The sequence below is a fragment of the Mauremys reevesii genome, linkage group 20 (genome assembly GCF_016161935.1).
Source record: "Mauremys reevesii isolate NIE-2019 linkage group 20, ASM1616193v1, whole genome shotgun sequence".
In the NCBI taxonomy this organism is placed as follows: Eukaryota; Metazoa; Chordata; order Testudines; family Geoemydidae; genus Mauremys; species Mauremys reevesii.
In genome coordinates, this window is record NC_052642.1 from 20,717,785 (window position 1) to 20,733,001 (window position 15,217).

Consider the following 15,217-nt stretch of genomic DNA (forward strand, 5'->3'; position numbering starts at 1 on the left):
ATCAATGTGCCTTGCAGCAAAGAATCCTGTGGCACCTTATAGACTAACAGACGTTTTGAAGCATGAGCTTTCATGGGTGAATACTTGCATCCGATGAAGTGGGTATTCACCCACGAAAGCTCATGCTGCAAAATGTCTGTTAGACTATAAGGTGCCACAGGATTCTTTGCTGCTTTTACAGAACCAGACTAACACGGTTCCCTCTCTGATACTTGACAATGTGCCTTGGCTCCTCTCTAGACTATTTACTATGCAAACGGCTTTGCCTTCCCATTCTGGCTGCTCTTACTCTGCTTTTCCGTTTTTAAATGGCTGGATTTGGAAGAGCCACAGCAGCCAACTCATTTACAGTGGAATCGCTTTCTGCAGCAATTCCCTTTTCAATATTAGACATTTATATGAATAATGGATGAAATTCACCATTGTGCAGGGCCCCCTGCACCATCTAAGCACTGTGTTGGACCTAGTTTGGGGGCACATCTGATACAGCCATCCAGGGATGCCTCTGCACCAACCCTTCTGATGATGGGGGCTAAGAACAGAGGAGCCCCAGGCTTCAATTTCCATCATCCTCTGCTTGTGTTCCCAGGACAGCAGGTGGACAGCACAACAGGTGGCGGTGGGAGGTTGGGTGGGTTACCCAGGGAGGATCCTGGGCACACAAGGATTTCCCAGGAGGACAGCTGTACTTCCTACAGTAGCTTTAGCCATAAATAACCAGTCACTCATAGTGCGTGCTTTTCACCAGGCTCTTTAGGAGGATTAAACCTCACTGCAGCACTGTGAGGCAGGTACTGTAAGCTCCACTATCCCCATTTTACGGGAGGATAATCTTAAGTACGCAGAAATGAAGGGACTTTGTCCCAAGTCATCCAATGAGGCAGCAGCAGAGTTGGAAACAAAATCCGGGAATCTGAACTCTTCCCTGATCTAACCCCAGACCACACTGCCTACCGGCGCCTGGCCAGCTTTTGTAACCCACTTCCCCACTCCCCAAAATGTATCATGACATCACTGATTATAAAGCCCTAAAATACTCACTGGACACTTCCTTGTATTGAAATTCAGACAATGCATAACCACCAACCCCCCACTTCTTTAGCAATGAACGCCCTAGTTCTGTGCGATTCATTTTCCTCACCTGTTCTGCCCCCACCATGCTAATCGGTTTGCACTTGAACAGGTGGTTGATGAACTTGGGAATGAAGGAGCTGCGGAGAAGAAGAGTACCAACGTTACATAACTGAATTTCAATACCCTGAGTCATATAAAATCGTAAGCCAACACTGTGCAAAATAAACCGGGATTTTCCATTATGGCACTGCAAGTGCATACAGCTCTCAAATGGATTGTGAGCATACAATATTTTTTTTTAAATATACAAATAGGTGAAGTAGAGTTCTTTTTCTTTAACCATGCTGATCTAAAAGTTAATTTGGAGGCCACGTACATGTTATATGTAAGAATTTATGTAAAAATGGAGTAATATAGTATAGTGTCAGTTCAAGTATCAGTTAAGTAAGTTATCATACTATATAATAAACATCAAAACACCGGGACAATAACCGTTCATAGAGTGGAAGCATCTTTATAACAAGAACCTATTCCGTACAGGATATAGAAATACTATATATACATAAAAATAAGTATTACAGAAGTACCGTGAGATTCCCACCAAGATCAGAGATCCACTGTGTGAGGTGCTGTATATACACAAAGTAAGAGAAAGTCCCTGTCCCAAAGATCTTACAGTCCATGCAGATAAGACAAAAGGTGGGAAGAAAGGCAGCTTTACTACTCCATTTTACAGCTAGGGAAAGGAAGCTGCCAGAGTTTGTGTCACATGGGCAGTCTTTAGCAGAGCTGGGAACTGAATCCAGATCTTCTGACTCCCAGTTCAGTGCTTAAACACAAGCCCACCCTGAATGATACATGGTAGGACACAGATTTTCTGGGTTAGGTTTCTGTTTTTTATTGATTTTAGGTTTTGTAGGTGGTGATTTTTATAATGGGAACAGAGCTTCTCCGCTCTCCCCTCCTTGAGAAGGAAAGTCTTATCGACGTTAAATGTATTTTCCGTGTCAATCTGGCACCCTCCGAAGCCCCATGCTCCCAGGGATGGTCTCCCAGCAGGTGGATGGTTATTCTAGGCTCATCAGCCCCCTCCCTAACACTGCCAAAGGGCTACATCTGGGTATATGTTTTGAGGGTGAAAAAAAGTGGCATCTCAGTGGTTGACCCCTCAGTCCAGAAGACATGGTTAAGGTATTATAGTGTCTATGCCACAGTGTATCAAAAATAAAACGTACACAGAAGACACATTACGTTATGTTTCAGTATTGTATGCATGTCTGAATTTTACACGTGTTGACAATCAAAAGGCCAAGCTACACAGGACACCACCCTGCTACACCACCTTTACCCCCACACCACCCTCTTTAAGGCCACTCTGGCAGATTAAAGGGATGTAAAGGGGCCTTCACGCAAATCAGACTCAGGCCCACAATACTTACCAATAAAACCAAAGGGCTGCACTAGATGCAAGTGGAGAGTGGCTAGCACAAGCAAAAGGAAGTTATCTGGACCCCGATGAGCAGTTTGGTAGAACCACATCACTAGCGCCCCCTTTTCCTCTTATTCGCTCATTTGTAATTCACCTGGTCTCCATTTGGCTGAACACCTGCATGTCTCATGTTTCCTGTCCCATGTCCGGGACCCAGCAACAGGTTTAGACTTTAACGGCTCAGTCCTGTATTTTGTTTGCTTTGGTCTGTTTTCTTTCCCCTTGCAGAAAGCTCCACTTACTGCAGTGACTGGAATTCAGTTTGGTTTTCCCTTTGCATCTGTCAAGCTCTTTATTTGAACATAATGGTCCCTTCTGACCTTAGAGTCTATGAGTCTATTTCCATCCCGTGAAGGAAGCAGCCTGGCCAAGACTCTCTTTGTCCTGCCACCAGTTATTCTCGCCAGGTAATTTCTTCTTTCCCTTACTCAGGTCAGAATGACACAAGCTGCGTGTCTGCAGCACATGCAAAGCACTCATTAAATGAGCAAAAAACTGTTGAAGGAAAGCAGCTTTTTAAATGGAAGAATTTTCTCCTCTCTCTTTTCAACTCATGGCCGTGGCCTCTCAGAATGAATAATCTTTGCCTGGATGGGAGGAGAGCCTCAATGGGGAACAACTTTAAAATCATTACTGAGAACAAGCTTCGGGGCTGCCCCCAAATGGCTTTCAGTCTGGCCACATGAGAACACTAGCCTGGGCAACCCAGCATAAACAACGGTAGGAAAACAAACACTAGCCCCTACTGCAGGGGAGCATTAAGGCAAGGATGGAAGTTACCTGTCTCATAAGTCCATTTTTCAGGTGTATAAATAAATCCCAAAGGCCAATCAGAGAGAGCCAAGAACAGCTCGAGTTTATGTGAGCCTATAAAACGGACAATCAGTAGCAGTTCTGGCCGCAGCAGTTCACTGCAAATGGAGGAGTGTGGATCTTTGATCTCACATGTAGGACTAACCCAAGGGCAGGTCTGGTGCTAATACTTCCACGTGGCATATGGGAGATAGTGACACTGCTTAATTCTGCAGCATTTCAGGTAGGGAATCTGCATTCACGTGACCCAAGGATTCCCCCTTTCAGTTGTCCAGCCATAATCTTCAATAGGGGAGGTTTTGCTTAGTGTGAAAATTTCAAGGCGTCAGAGAATGGCCACCTGCTCTCCCTGCAAAGAGCACCCCAGGGCCGGCTTTAGGAACTGCAGGGCCCAATTCGAATACCCGGCTGCGGTCTGGGTCTTCGGCGGCACTTCGACAGTGAGGGGTCCTTCACTTGCTCCGGACCCCCCGCCACCAAAATGCCGCCGAAGACCCAGAACGAGTAAAGGACCCCCCCACCGCCGAAGTGCCGCCGAAGACCCAGATCGCCGCCAGGTATGTAAAAAAAATTAAAAAGGCGCCTAAGGCGTGGGGCTCTCTTAGGTATGGGGCCCGATTCTGGGGAATCGGATGAATCGGCCTAAAGCCGGCCCTGATGAGCACAGAAGGGGGAGGGAGTGACCTTTCCACCCCTGGATGCTGCCTGTTATATTACGCCCTGTCTAACTGGAAACAGCTTCTCATGTCCAGCAGGGTGGGTAAGATGAGTGACACTAGCCCTCTTCCATGTGCTGGCTGGCAGAGGCCATTAAGAGTGCTGCAGCATGACTGAGAATCTCAGCTCATCTGAGCTTCTTGTCTCCGAAGCCCTAGACAGCACAATTCCTAAAGTCAGCTCCAAAGCCCGACTCCCCTAAAGCACGTGCAGACAGTCCCAATAAGATGAATATATATTTATTCAACTGCATATTCTCTGTGCATGGTTTAAGCACTTTGAAAAATGTGCTCCACTGTACTCCGAGATCTACATTTTAATGCCACAACTCATTTACAGTTTGAGCTGTAAAATCATATCCAAACACTTTGTACAAGCAGACTAGTCCCCAAGGTAATAATAAAGCAGAGCAAGACAGATTAGGAGCCTGAAAACAGAAACCACAGCACTTGAAAGGCTCCCATCCAACAGGAGTAGCTTTGCCAAGATTGTGTTTTCCTAATCCCTTGCACTGATGGTGCATTAAACACAATACCTCACTAAGCAAGACAGACAGAGATGCAACCACAGTATGTTTGTTTTAGAGGAGATGAGCTGCTACAGAATGTTGTTCAAAGCATCCAGCTGTTCTGGAGTCACTAGCAATAGAGAATCACTTAGGTTTAAATAACCCTCTGAAGTTCAGATCAGCCACTCTCTCTGAATCAACAAGATTTACTCCAGGCTGCTTCAACACTAGCATATGCTGCCTGAATGTCACAATCTTTTTTCATATAATTCTCACTGAATGCCTGATCAAAGTCCCTCCAAGTCATTAGGAAAATTTTCACTCTAATTATCCACAACATTCTACAGTACGTAGCTAACACTGAGCCAATCTGGGGCAGAGGAAAAGATAATTACCTTTAAAAGCCTTACCACACGCCAGGGTTTCTATCTCCCCGTCCTCAGTTCCAATCTCCTTGCAACTTCCAAAGGTAGGTTGAGCAAATGTTCATACAGATGTGGAAGCCTCTTCCTCCGCGCTATATTTTTTATTTAATAGGGGAGTGATTTAGGTACCCATAAGAATGTAAGAGAGGGGTTCACTGATGTCGATCTTAAGTGTCATCTTGAATTTCAACTACCCCAGTCTATTTTGGGAGCATGTGAGTCTTGGCCAAAAAAGTGGAAAAACTGGCATACACTGAAAGACATATCAAGTCCCTGGTGAGGAATTTTCTTCCTCCAAATTTGGCTCAAATTTCTTGAGTTGGTTTTAAGTTTTGCAACTTTAGAAACTTTATCTCCCCTGTGGTCCTGTAACTCAAAACTAGCCCTAGTGCAATACAATTAGATTTAAGAAGTGGCTGCCGGTGCAAAAAAGATACAGATGTTCACACACAAAATGCAAACAGGATTTTCAGTGTTGTGTTGCACATAAAAGGTACAATGTCTAGTAGACAGACCAGCTTATAACGTTAATACTCTAGGGATTGAGAGTCTTAAAGGCACCCAGATAAGGGTCGGTATTAAAATGTCACACGGGTGCTGAGAAAGATCAAGATATCATTAACTAGTGTACTGGTTCTGTTTAGAAGCAAGTCTTAGTGGCAAAATTATCATCATCAGGAGTACGAAAGGAGCTGAATTCTCACATGCAGGGCCTGATCCAGAGCCCTGTGAAGACATCAGGACTTTCTCTCAAAGGGACATTGCAGCAGGTCCACAGTTGTATTCAGAGGTCTTTTGAGTGGTAGTTTTGCAGTTTTCTAAGATCTACCAAGGAACAAACTTTGATCCACTCACTCATTCTAGCTTAGATCTGACCTCATCCCAAATGGGAGAGCTGGATGCTTTACCCACAATTCACTTGGTATGTGCTTAACAATAAAGTTTAAAGGGAGGCAACTAAGGGCTAGTCTACACTTACCAGCCGGGTCAACGCGGTGAGTTCGACTTCTCGGAGTTTGAACTATCGCGTCTAATCTGGACGCGATAGTTCGAACTCCGGAAGCGCCGCGGTCGACTCCGGTACTCCACCACTGCAAAAGGCGGTGGCGGAGTCGACCTTGGAGCCGCGGACTTCGATTCCGCGGCGTCTGGACGGGTGAGTAGTTCGAACTAGGGTACTTCGAATTCAGCTACGCAGCTGAATTTGCGTACCCTAGTTCGACCCCACTTCTTAGTGTGGACCAGCCCTAAGCCAAGGTATTAAGACTGTGCTGTTAACAGCTGTGTAAATGGATTTTTCATTTATCACCATGGTCGCTATATAAAATTAAAGTGTAACCACATAGGAGGCTTATGCGCAATACATTTTCCAGAGACAGCGTTTCGAACAGTGATTATGGGCAGTGTCATAATATGACTGATCAGTAACTGCTCCTTAATGCAAACTAATGAGCATCCAGAGACGGAAAAGGGAGTGCAACTCTCAGGCCACCTGCCCTGTTGAAGAAGCTAATGGCTCTCAAGACACCCCATTACCTCCTTTTCTGCTGAACTAGAAACCGAAGCTCTGATTCTAAGAGCCACACCGTAACTGCAAGTCTATACGATTTACTTTGGAGCAATTAGCTTATTAGAACTGAATGAAAAGTTTAGGTATTTTTAAGTATGAACTATGGCATGTGCAGTGTTTCCCACTCATGTCTTCTGCTGGGCTGGCCATGCAGAACTCAACAGCGAGTAGCTGTCGCTACCATGGCCTTTAACAGCTTTTTCCTGGGTCATAGGCCTGCAGTGTTTGATTGGTCTCAGACGAACAAAAGGGAGTTTAAAAGAAATTGCCCATTATCCCTTCAAAGGTAATTTGGCTCTAAGAAACAGGGCACTAAAAGGCTCTAAATAAGACTTAGAAGCTGGGATTTTAAAGGGGATCTAAGAGAGGTGGGCACTCGACTGCAGTGAAAATCAGTGGGAGCTGGGCCCCAAACTCCTTATTCTCTGCATCCCCCAATCACTATTAACCTGTCTAGCACTGACAGGCCAGGAAGCAGATCATCACAATGGCTCCACATACTTGAGGTACATTTCCAGTCTGTATTGATCACTGTCTTTGCACAAATAAGCAGCTCTAGGACAGGACTGTGCACTATGAGTTTACTTCTAGTTAAATGCAGCTTCGCAGCCTGCTGGTTGTTTAAAAAATGTATTATTAGAAGGAGAAGAATTGTCATGAGAGTTGGGAGCTGGCACAGGTTTATACCAAGGAAAAGAGATTCCCATAACGAAGCTGAAGTGTTCTTTTAAATATCCACCAAATGCTGATTGTCAACCTCTCCTGCACTGGGACTCCACATACAGACACTCAAAACTGGTCTTTTGCAGAGGCTCACCCCAGAAACCTCTGCACTTTGAAAGCGGTGCTCCAGCCATCATTCAAATAGTTTACCAGCTGGTCCGGGCATGTGAGAAGGAACCAATGCAGACGACTGTGTAAATTTGCTTCAGCAGGACACTCAAGACAAGGAATGGAATCACCTCGCAATCTCATGGACAGCTGCAGGTGACCCCATTCCCCTAGACTTGGGAAGCTTTTGACCTACATGTCAAAAGCTACTGATATAATGTACTAAAAGGCAGGTACATAACCAGGCTAGCGACAATCAGAATTACCAGAGAACGCCGGGACAGGCGGTGACTTACTTGGCAAATTTAATACAGAACTGAGTGAAGTATTTTCTTGTGGAGGCTAGATTGTCACGGATGATGGGAACATTCTGCTTAATATGAAGAATAACGGATGTGACATAAGGACTCTGGTCGCCAACATGCTCCACATTCTGCCACTGCATCTGCAGGAGGGGCAAAAAAAGACCTCTTAATTCATTAGGCTTTAGACAATGTAAAAATACACAGCAGTGTAGAGTGTTGAAGTGAGCACTGGCTTTTACCAATCCAGCCTTTACAAAGCTCTGCAGAAAGTCTCCAGGAAAAAGTCACCATAATTCTTTAACCAGGCGGCCCTCTGTGTCAGCCGACTGAGGACCAAACCCCTGGCAGAGAAACTAAGACCTATTTTCTCATCAAATTAGTTACTTGTTGTCTAAGAACCATAGGGCCTGTGAACAACAGAGAAGACATGAAGAAAGAAGAGCTAGAATGGCCCTAATGTATCAAAATACAGAGTTGAGGTAGGAATATGTACCAATGCTTATGGGTTGTGGAAGGGTGTGCACATGTACATGGGTAGAGCACAGGGATAAACAGCTTTTGGTGTAAGTTATGGGGACACTCCAGCCTGTTTGAAAGTTTCTTTTCAACAGCTCCCATAAATCCTGATTCTGGGCCTTTAAGAAATTGACTGCAAGATCGGAAAAAGGCCTGATGCCTGTATCGAAGTAGGAGCATTAACACGGGTTAGGCTGAGGACAGCTAGATGGAAAAAAGATTAAAAAACAAACAAACCAGTGCAACTCAAACATTCCACAAGAGCTCAGCTGACAGCAAACCTCAATGTTACTGGTGTGGAAGGCTAGAATGCAAGACTTCAGCTCATCCAAAATGCATACATAAAACTATACAACAGCAAAAGAATAATGACTCCACCCCCCTTCTCATTTTCCTAGAGCTTCAGTCGAAGCTGTCTTTAGTAAGACGTTTGACTGCTTTGACAATGTTCAAAACATACAAAACAAACAGCAGAAACCTTCTGAAAGGATGTGAACAGCTGAGGTCTTGAGGCTCCTGGAAAGACATCTTTTGTTCATAGCAATTTCCCTTGAGGAGTAAGACTGTCCAAAGAGGTGCTGCTTAGTGCTCTTACTGTACATGCACATTAATGAGTAATGGTAAGCACTCATGATTCCATGTTGCATCATAGTTCCAGGTTAGCACTGCAGCCCTACCATTCAAGGAAGCCATTATGATGAATTATGAATGACTGGAACAACAGAAAATCAGGATGGAAAACTGGACGTAGTTTGGGGGGGAAGAAAGATACAACAATTTTTGTTTCCTTTGAGGGATGCGTTTGCATAGGACCTACCTTCAAACTTGCTTGCCTAAGCCCCAGATCTGCATGTATTGCTCCCCTGCTATTTTTAACTTATTACAGATGCTTTGTTCCATATGACTTTCCAGATTCAACTCCATGCAAATGATGAGTGGCACAGGTGACTTAGTGGGTTAGAGCAGCCAAATCGTCAGTGTCGAGTGGCAGAGTCTACATACGTCCCATACGAAGCCTTTGTCAGTTAACAAAACGGAAGAGAAGCACGTGCACTCAAGCAGGCAAGAGGGACGTTCTTCTCACTGTCTGTTCAGTAGTTTGTAACTCTTACTCTGCAAACCTCCCATTGGAGGGATTGTTCAGACTAGTCCAACTGCTCTTCAGCTGCTCACAGCAACCACCACATCTGAAGAAACACACCTCGTAATGGTTTCCTTGCCACACTGTCACACATTCCCAGCACCACATCTTCCCCACCGATGGCCATTTTAAATTAACGCATGGTCAGGGTATACAGAGCACATCTAGAATCATCATAAGAGTATTGCTTAGACGATGGTGCAACACTCCCCCCCCCCCCCCCCCAGCAGCCAATTTGTTTTGCTGGGTTTCATTCCTAAAGCAATTCCGATAAACAATCTTATCAAAATGTAAAATTCAAATTAGCTGCGTGTGTGCATTTTTCAATAGGACAACAGTAGCTGCAACGAAAGGAACAGTGAGACACATACTGAAAAGTCATCCAAAGAAATATGAACCCAATTTTTCTGGTAAAGGGTAACTTTTCTCCTGTCATTTAAAATTTACTCTTCAGGACTCAAGTGTTTTTTCCATGTGTGTTTGTCTTGGGATATCCCCAGATAGTTTTTGACTGGTATTGTACATAAACAACCAAAAATATAAGGTCTCAACTCATGTGTGTGTGAGAGAGAAAATGTGACAATGTGAGAATAAAGAATGAGCAACTGAGAATTGTATGGATAAAAGCGTACTGTGCTGAGGGGTTCTGAAAGGATCCTCAAAAAACCGACCAGCAAAACTCGGGTGGTTTGCTATGTAACTTGAGCTGCAGACGTCCTTGCTTTTTATTATATAAATTTATAACAAATGTTCAAATGAAGGCAGTTCATGTTACAGCAATGTGGTCACTTCATTGCAATAGTGTTTATTTTGCAAGTTTTGTTCCTTTCACTGAGAAATGTTCAGCTTTGTGAGTTATGTCAGCACTACAAATCACAGCTTTTCTGCTGTATGCAACTTTTCTGCTGGCAGATGTGTACTATGAGTGTTTGGTGTACATTCAATACAGACACATGCACATACCCTTGGGCAAAGAGTCTCTCCAACTCCTCACACAGGTCACTCCCTATTTGAAGCCTTTCACTGAGTCTCTTATTTTCTGTATCCAAGTAAAGTTTCTTATCCTCACTTTCAAGACAGTTTTCCATCTACTTTTTGGCTTTCACAATGATGCCATTAGGGGCAGACACACCTTGTCTAACTGATCTAAGGTACCTACCATCACATACTGTTTCTGGTTGATGCAATAAATCTCTCCATACCACCCAGCCCCATATGTTCCTTGTACTCCTAAGGCTGTCCCCGAACTCCTTTCATCTCTTTCTCACTCTCTTTACATCTTTTCATGCTACCTCTGCACCCGAAGAGCCTTCCAAATCCAACAACGTCCCTCTCCTCCTTCAAACCCACTTCTGTCATGAACTCTCCCAAAGCTGACTGTCTCCCATTGATGTCTACACACATTCTTGCTCTTTAACTGTTAGTCCAGTGTACCCTTTTTATCCAAGTCAGATTAAGCTCTTGGATAGTGCTGTCCTTATGCCTTTCTGCAGCACCACATATACTTAGAGCATTCCAATTATAATTATAATTATAAATACCACCTCTAAAATTGAAGGGCCAGGAGAAATCATCATAAAACGTAAGTGGTGTCCCACAATAGCTACAGAAGCAGTTATTAAAAGTAACTATCTACTTAGAAGCAAAGATGAAACCCAAAGGCTACATACACATTTTGGAAGGTGGAGTCTTATCTTCACTTAAGATTTGCCCAAAATACTCACGATAAGAGAAAAACCAGGACCATTTCTGTCTGAAATGGATATTCACATTATTTATTTTCTGTGTGAAATATCTCTATGAATAATGAAGCCAAGATATGCTTAGATGCTTGGGTATTTCATAATTCGCTCCTATTGCTAATAAATTATTTCCCAAGAAAACAGCCATGTTTCAGAATTAAAAAGAACCCAGAATAGTCTGCCTTGCAGATTTCTGAGGGTTTAATCTACAATAAAAGATCTGAAATAAGGAAGAGCAATGGCTCTGGAACAGACGTATTCATATTATAGGAAAATAAGAGTGGATTCAGAGGCACATCCTTCATCCCTCCAAAACAGAATGAAATTTTACTCTTCCAAATGTTAATGTCTTTGTTATTCAGCTAGAGAGGTAATAAATAGGTCTTGAGAAAGTAAAAAAAATAAAATAAAAAAAAATCTCTTACATCAAATCCAGCTCTTTCAAAGTTCCAGTAAAACTTGCATTCAAGCAACTGCCTGCCTGCTGCAAATGGAGAAATGGGTGTGCAAATGACAAGTATTTACTTAGCAAGTTTCGCAGTGCTTAGCTTGTTTATAGCCGATCATTCCCATCACATGGATTTCATTTTGCTGGTGTTCCAAAGACAAAAATAAATGGCCGACCAGCTGCTGCTTTCCCAGTCCTGCGGTTTTGCTACGGTATAAACAACCCAAGCTCAGGGATTCGGACATCCTGTCTTAGGCCGGTAGGAGCATCTAAGGGACTGACAGGGCACATAAGCAACACCTGAAGTGCTAATCCCCTCCCCCACATAGTGTTATTTTCCTGGAAAAACTCTCTTTCCACTTGGGACATATACAAATTCTGTTAGCAGCTGCATTCCAATTCACACTCTAACTGGGGGTGAGGGTAGTTGCAGCTGGAACACATCACGAACCGGAATGCTATTAAAACTCATGGCAGTTAGGAAGTAAGTCGATGCTACAAAATGGAGACCTCTGCTTAATATTTCTAATTGAGAGAAACCCAACCCATAGGTCAATCTACTTTCATCGTCCCCACCTCTGCCTAAATCAACCTGGGCTTTTCACAACACCCTGGCAAGACAAACACCGCTCTACATTTCAGCTGATGAGCGAAAGAGAACAATGCAACTGCCACAAAACCCAAAAGAGCTGGTGACTCAAAGGAAGGTTGGGCTTCTGGCCTCTCTAGTCACAGTGCCACATGTCACTGGGAGCATCAGAGAAGCGACAGGGCACAACCCAGCCTTATACTGCCCTTTGGGTACCTCCAGACGGACAGCTCACAGGCCAGCTTGGTAAAGCTCCCGGACAGAGGGTGTGGAGGGGAAAGTGAGACACAAAGTGCATATGGCATTTAGAGCTAATCAAATTTCTCCCTGTCTCAAAGATTCCCATGAACATTGAGAGCTAAAAGGAAGGACAGGGATGAACATTCACTGACAGCGTTCTATTGCTCACGTGGCTTATTTAGCTGTGAGAAAACGGAAGCTCTTACCGGAGTCACACTTGAGCTATAAAGTGGTGGCAGCTTTAAAAACCAAGCTGGCACCATGCAGTTACTCTCAGAACGGGGCAAAGCAAACATCCCGAGTGAAACTGAATAGTGTCACTGAGCAACAGCTGCAAAGCATGACTTAAGGCTACCCCTTTAAAAACCTACCTTGCTCATAGCAGTAAGGGCCGGGTCACAGGCTGCATCCAAGTCCTGCACTAACAGCTGTATGCTGTTTGAGATCACGCTGAAAAAATCAAGTACAGGCATTACGATAGTACTCAGTAACCCAGTGCCAAAACTGACTTCTCTGAAGGTTAAAGGAGAAAAAACATAGGTGACATTTGTACTGAATTGTGAAGAGATACACAGCTAGAATTTTTACTTCTCAGAACCCAGGACATTTTGCATGCCATTTACAGGGAGCTAGCAGATGTGATACAATCTAGACAGAGACCGCCTTTCACCATGCCTTGACATACAGAGGGGGAATGGGATCCCAGTAATGTGCCAGATCACTTACATGGGCAGCACTACTGGAACAATTTGTATAGTGCGGGTGCTGAGAGTGATTGACCCAAACTGAAAACCCTGTAAATAAGGGAAACCACTTCAAGCCAAGGGGTGCGGTAGCACCCCAGCTCTCCTAGTTCCAGTACCTATGTACATGGATCATTCCCAATGACTAAATCATCCAGCAGAGCTCACCCTTGAAGTCTGTTTGTGATTCTCTTTCAAAACTTCATCCGGTCTTTTTAAAATTAAAATTTCATTTCCAATACGCAGTTCTACACTATGCAGCATTGGGATGGCTTCCACTTGATGTTTTGTTGTTCACATATTAACCACAGAACCTTACAATAAAGCTTTTAAATAATGCAGCTAAGACTGTGCATGAGTTCTGAATGTCTGTCTTCCTTTTTCCGGGGTGACGGCAGATGGGGCATTTATGTTTCTCCAGAATTATAGGACATGCTAAACCATGACTTGAAAAAAAAAAATACTAATATTACTTAGAGCCATATTTGATCCCATTACACTAAAGTTTGGACTTAAAAATCATGGGCCTGTAGAGGCTGCTTAACCTAAAACAACAGTGAAAGAACATTGTATGTTCATCTTCTGTATCTCGGATCATCTCTACGGAAGTGTGGCCCAGCAGTGCCTTTACCTCAGGCTTTCGCTAGGAGGTATACGAGGCAAATCACCCTCCCACTAAATAAACAGATTTTAACCTCAGTACAAGCCTCAAGCCTTTCATGAATGACCTCTTAATTCTCCATGATCATGTTTTGCTATTTGCCTTGCAAACGATGCTGGGCTAGCCAGAACTTGCTGAGTGCGGAACAAACCCTGAGTTCTATTTTCTTTCCCACCCCCACCATAAGTAAAATTCGGTAGATGCTGCTCTGCAACTTACCAGCTCAATTTTCCTTTAGACATTTAAATGCAATTATTGACATAGATGGACACCATCAACCAGCTACCAATTCACTCCACATTGTCCCTCCACACACACGCACAACACACGAAAGCCCATGCAAGCTGTCAGATCTCTCCAGTAGAGCTAAAAGCACAGGAAGGCAGGAGCAGTGCCCTAAATAGGAAGATTGCTCCTGTCCAATACAGAATTTGGTTGTAAAAAGTGACCTTAACAGGCAAGCCTGTCAAAAACAAGCCTGAAAAATAGTAGAGATGAAGCAGCTCTTGTCTTTAAAATAAATGACGTGGCATTTGCACTAAAATGAAAACACTTGTGGCCATTACTGCTTGGCTGATGTGCCTCTCTGCCATCTGGTTGGCGCCACATGATTTGCTCCCTAAGGAAACTACACAAGCTCAGGCAATACCAAGATAGCTGGGATTGAGATAACTGGGCTGCTTGGGTACATCTGAGTTCTACAGGACGTCTGCTGTCAGCGAGATGTAGGAAAATAGTTGTGGTTTAGCACCAAAATGAAACATGACCATTTTAATAGAAGGCAAACAGCTCGAGACTGGCTTCCATATGTTAGTAGCCTACCTAGGGCTTTGTCACCAGGCATAGAGTCTGGTGTAAAGAGCAGTAGATAGCAAGTTGGGGGGGAGGGGGGGAAGAATCCACTTTTAAAAATCAGCCTAAGTGGTTTACAGGAGCAATGAGATTGCCGCAGTGCCTGATTTACCGAGCAGCACCAAATGCAGAGTGCATGGTCATCTATGTTACAGTAGTGCCCAGAATCCCTGATCGGAACTGGGGCCTTGCTGAGCTCAGTGCTGTACAAACAATCCAGAGATGCAGATGAGCTGTCCCACGAATTGCTTGCAGCCCTTTACAAACTAACCAAATAACCCGCATCACCCCTGGGAGAAAGTCATCTATAATCCCTGTTTTACAGATGGTGACACCCAGACATGGACACCAAGCCTGGCCTTTTCCAAGGAGGGAAGGAAGTTCACACTCGATACCCTCTCAGTAGGATCACGACAAGCCCTTTAGAAATCCATCCCCAAGTGACTTGCCCAGAACCACACAGCTGTCATTTCCTAAATGACCTGCACAGCTATTCCAATAACGAACGCTTCCCTAGCTAATTGCTAATACAAATTCTTTACATGCATTCCAG

At 44.0% G+C, this 15,217-nt stretch overlaps 1 protein-coding gene across 2 annotated transcripts in view; it reads right to left on the bottom strand.

Moving 5' to 3' along the window:
* Window positions 1-15,217, bottom strand: part of VPS53 (VPS53 subunit of GARP complex) — a 97,538-nt gene that overhangs the window by 18,410 nt on the left and 63,911 nt on the right. For both annotated transcript variants that reach the window (XR_005590097.1, XM_039507769.1), the window contains exons 17-19: window positions 12,780-12,858; window positions 7,724-7,872; window positions 1,142-1,211 (exon numbers count right to left, since the gene is read on the bottom strand). Coding sequence is in view for 1 of the 2 variants with exons in the window: in XM_039507769.1 (XP_039363703.1) it covers window positions 1,142-1,211; window positions 7,724-7,872; window positions 12,780-12,858 (298 nt within the window). In the remaining variant the exon portion in view is untranslated. The remainder of the gene's footprint in view (window positions 1-1,141; window positions 1,212-7,723; window positions 7,873-12,779; window positions 12,859-15,217) is intronic.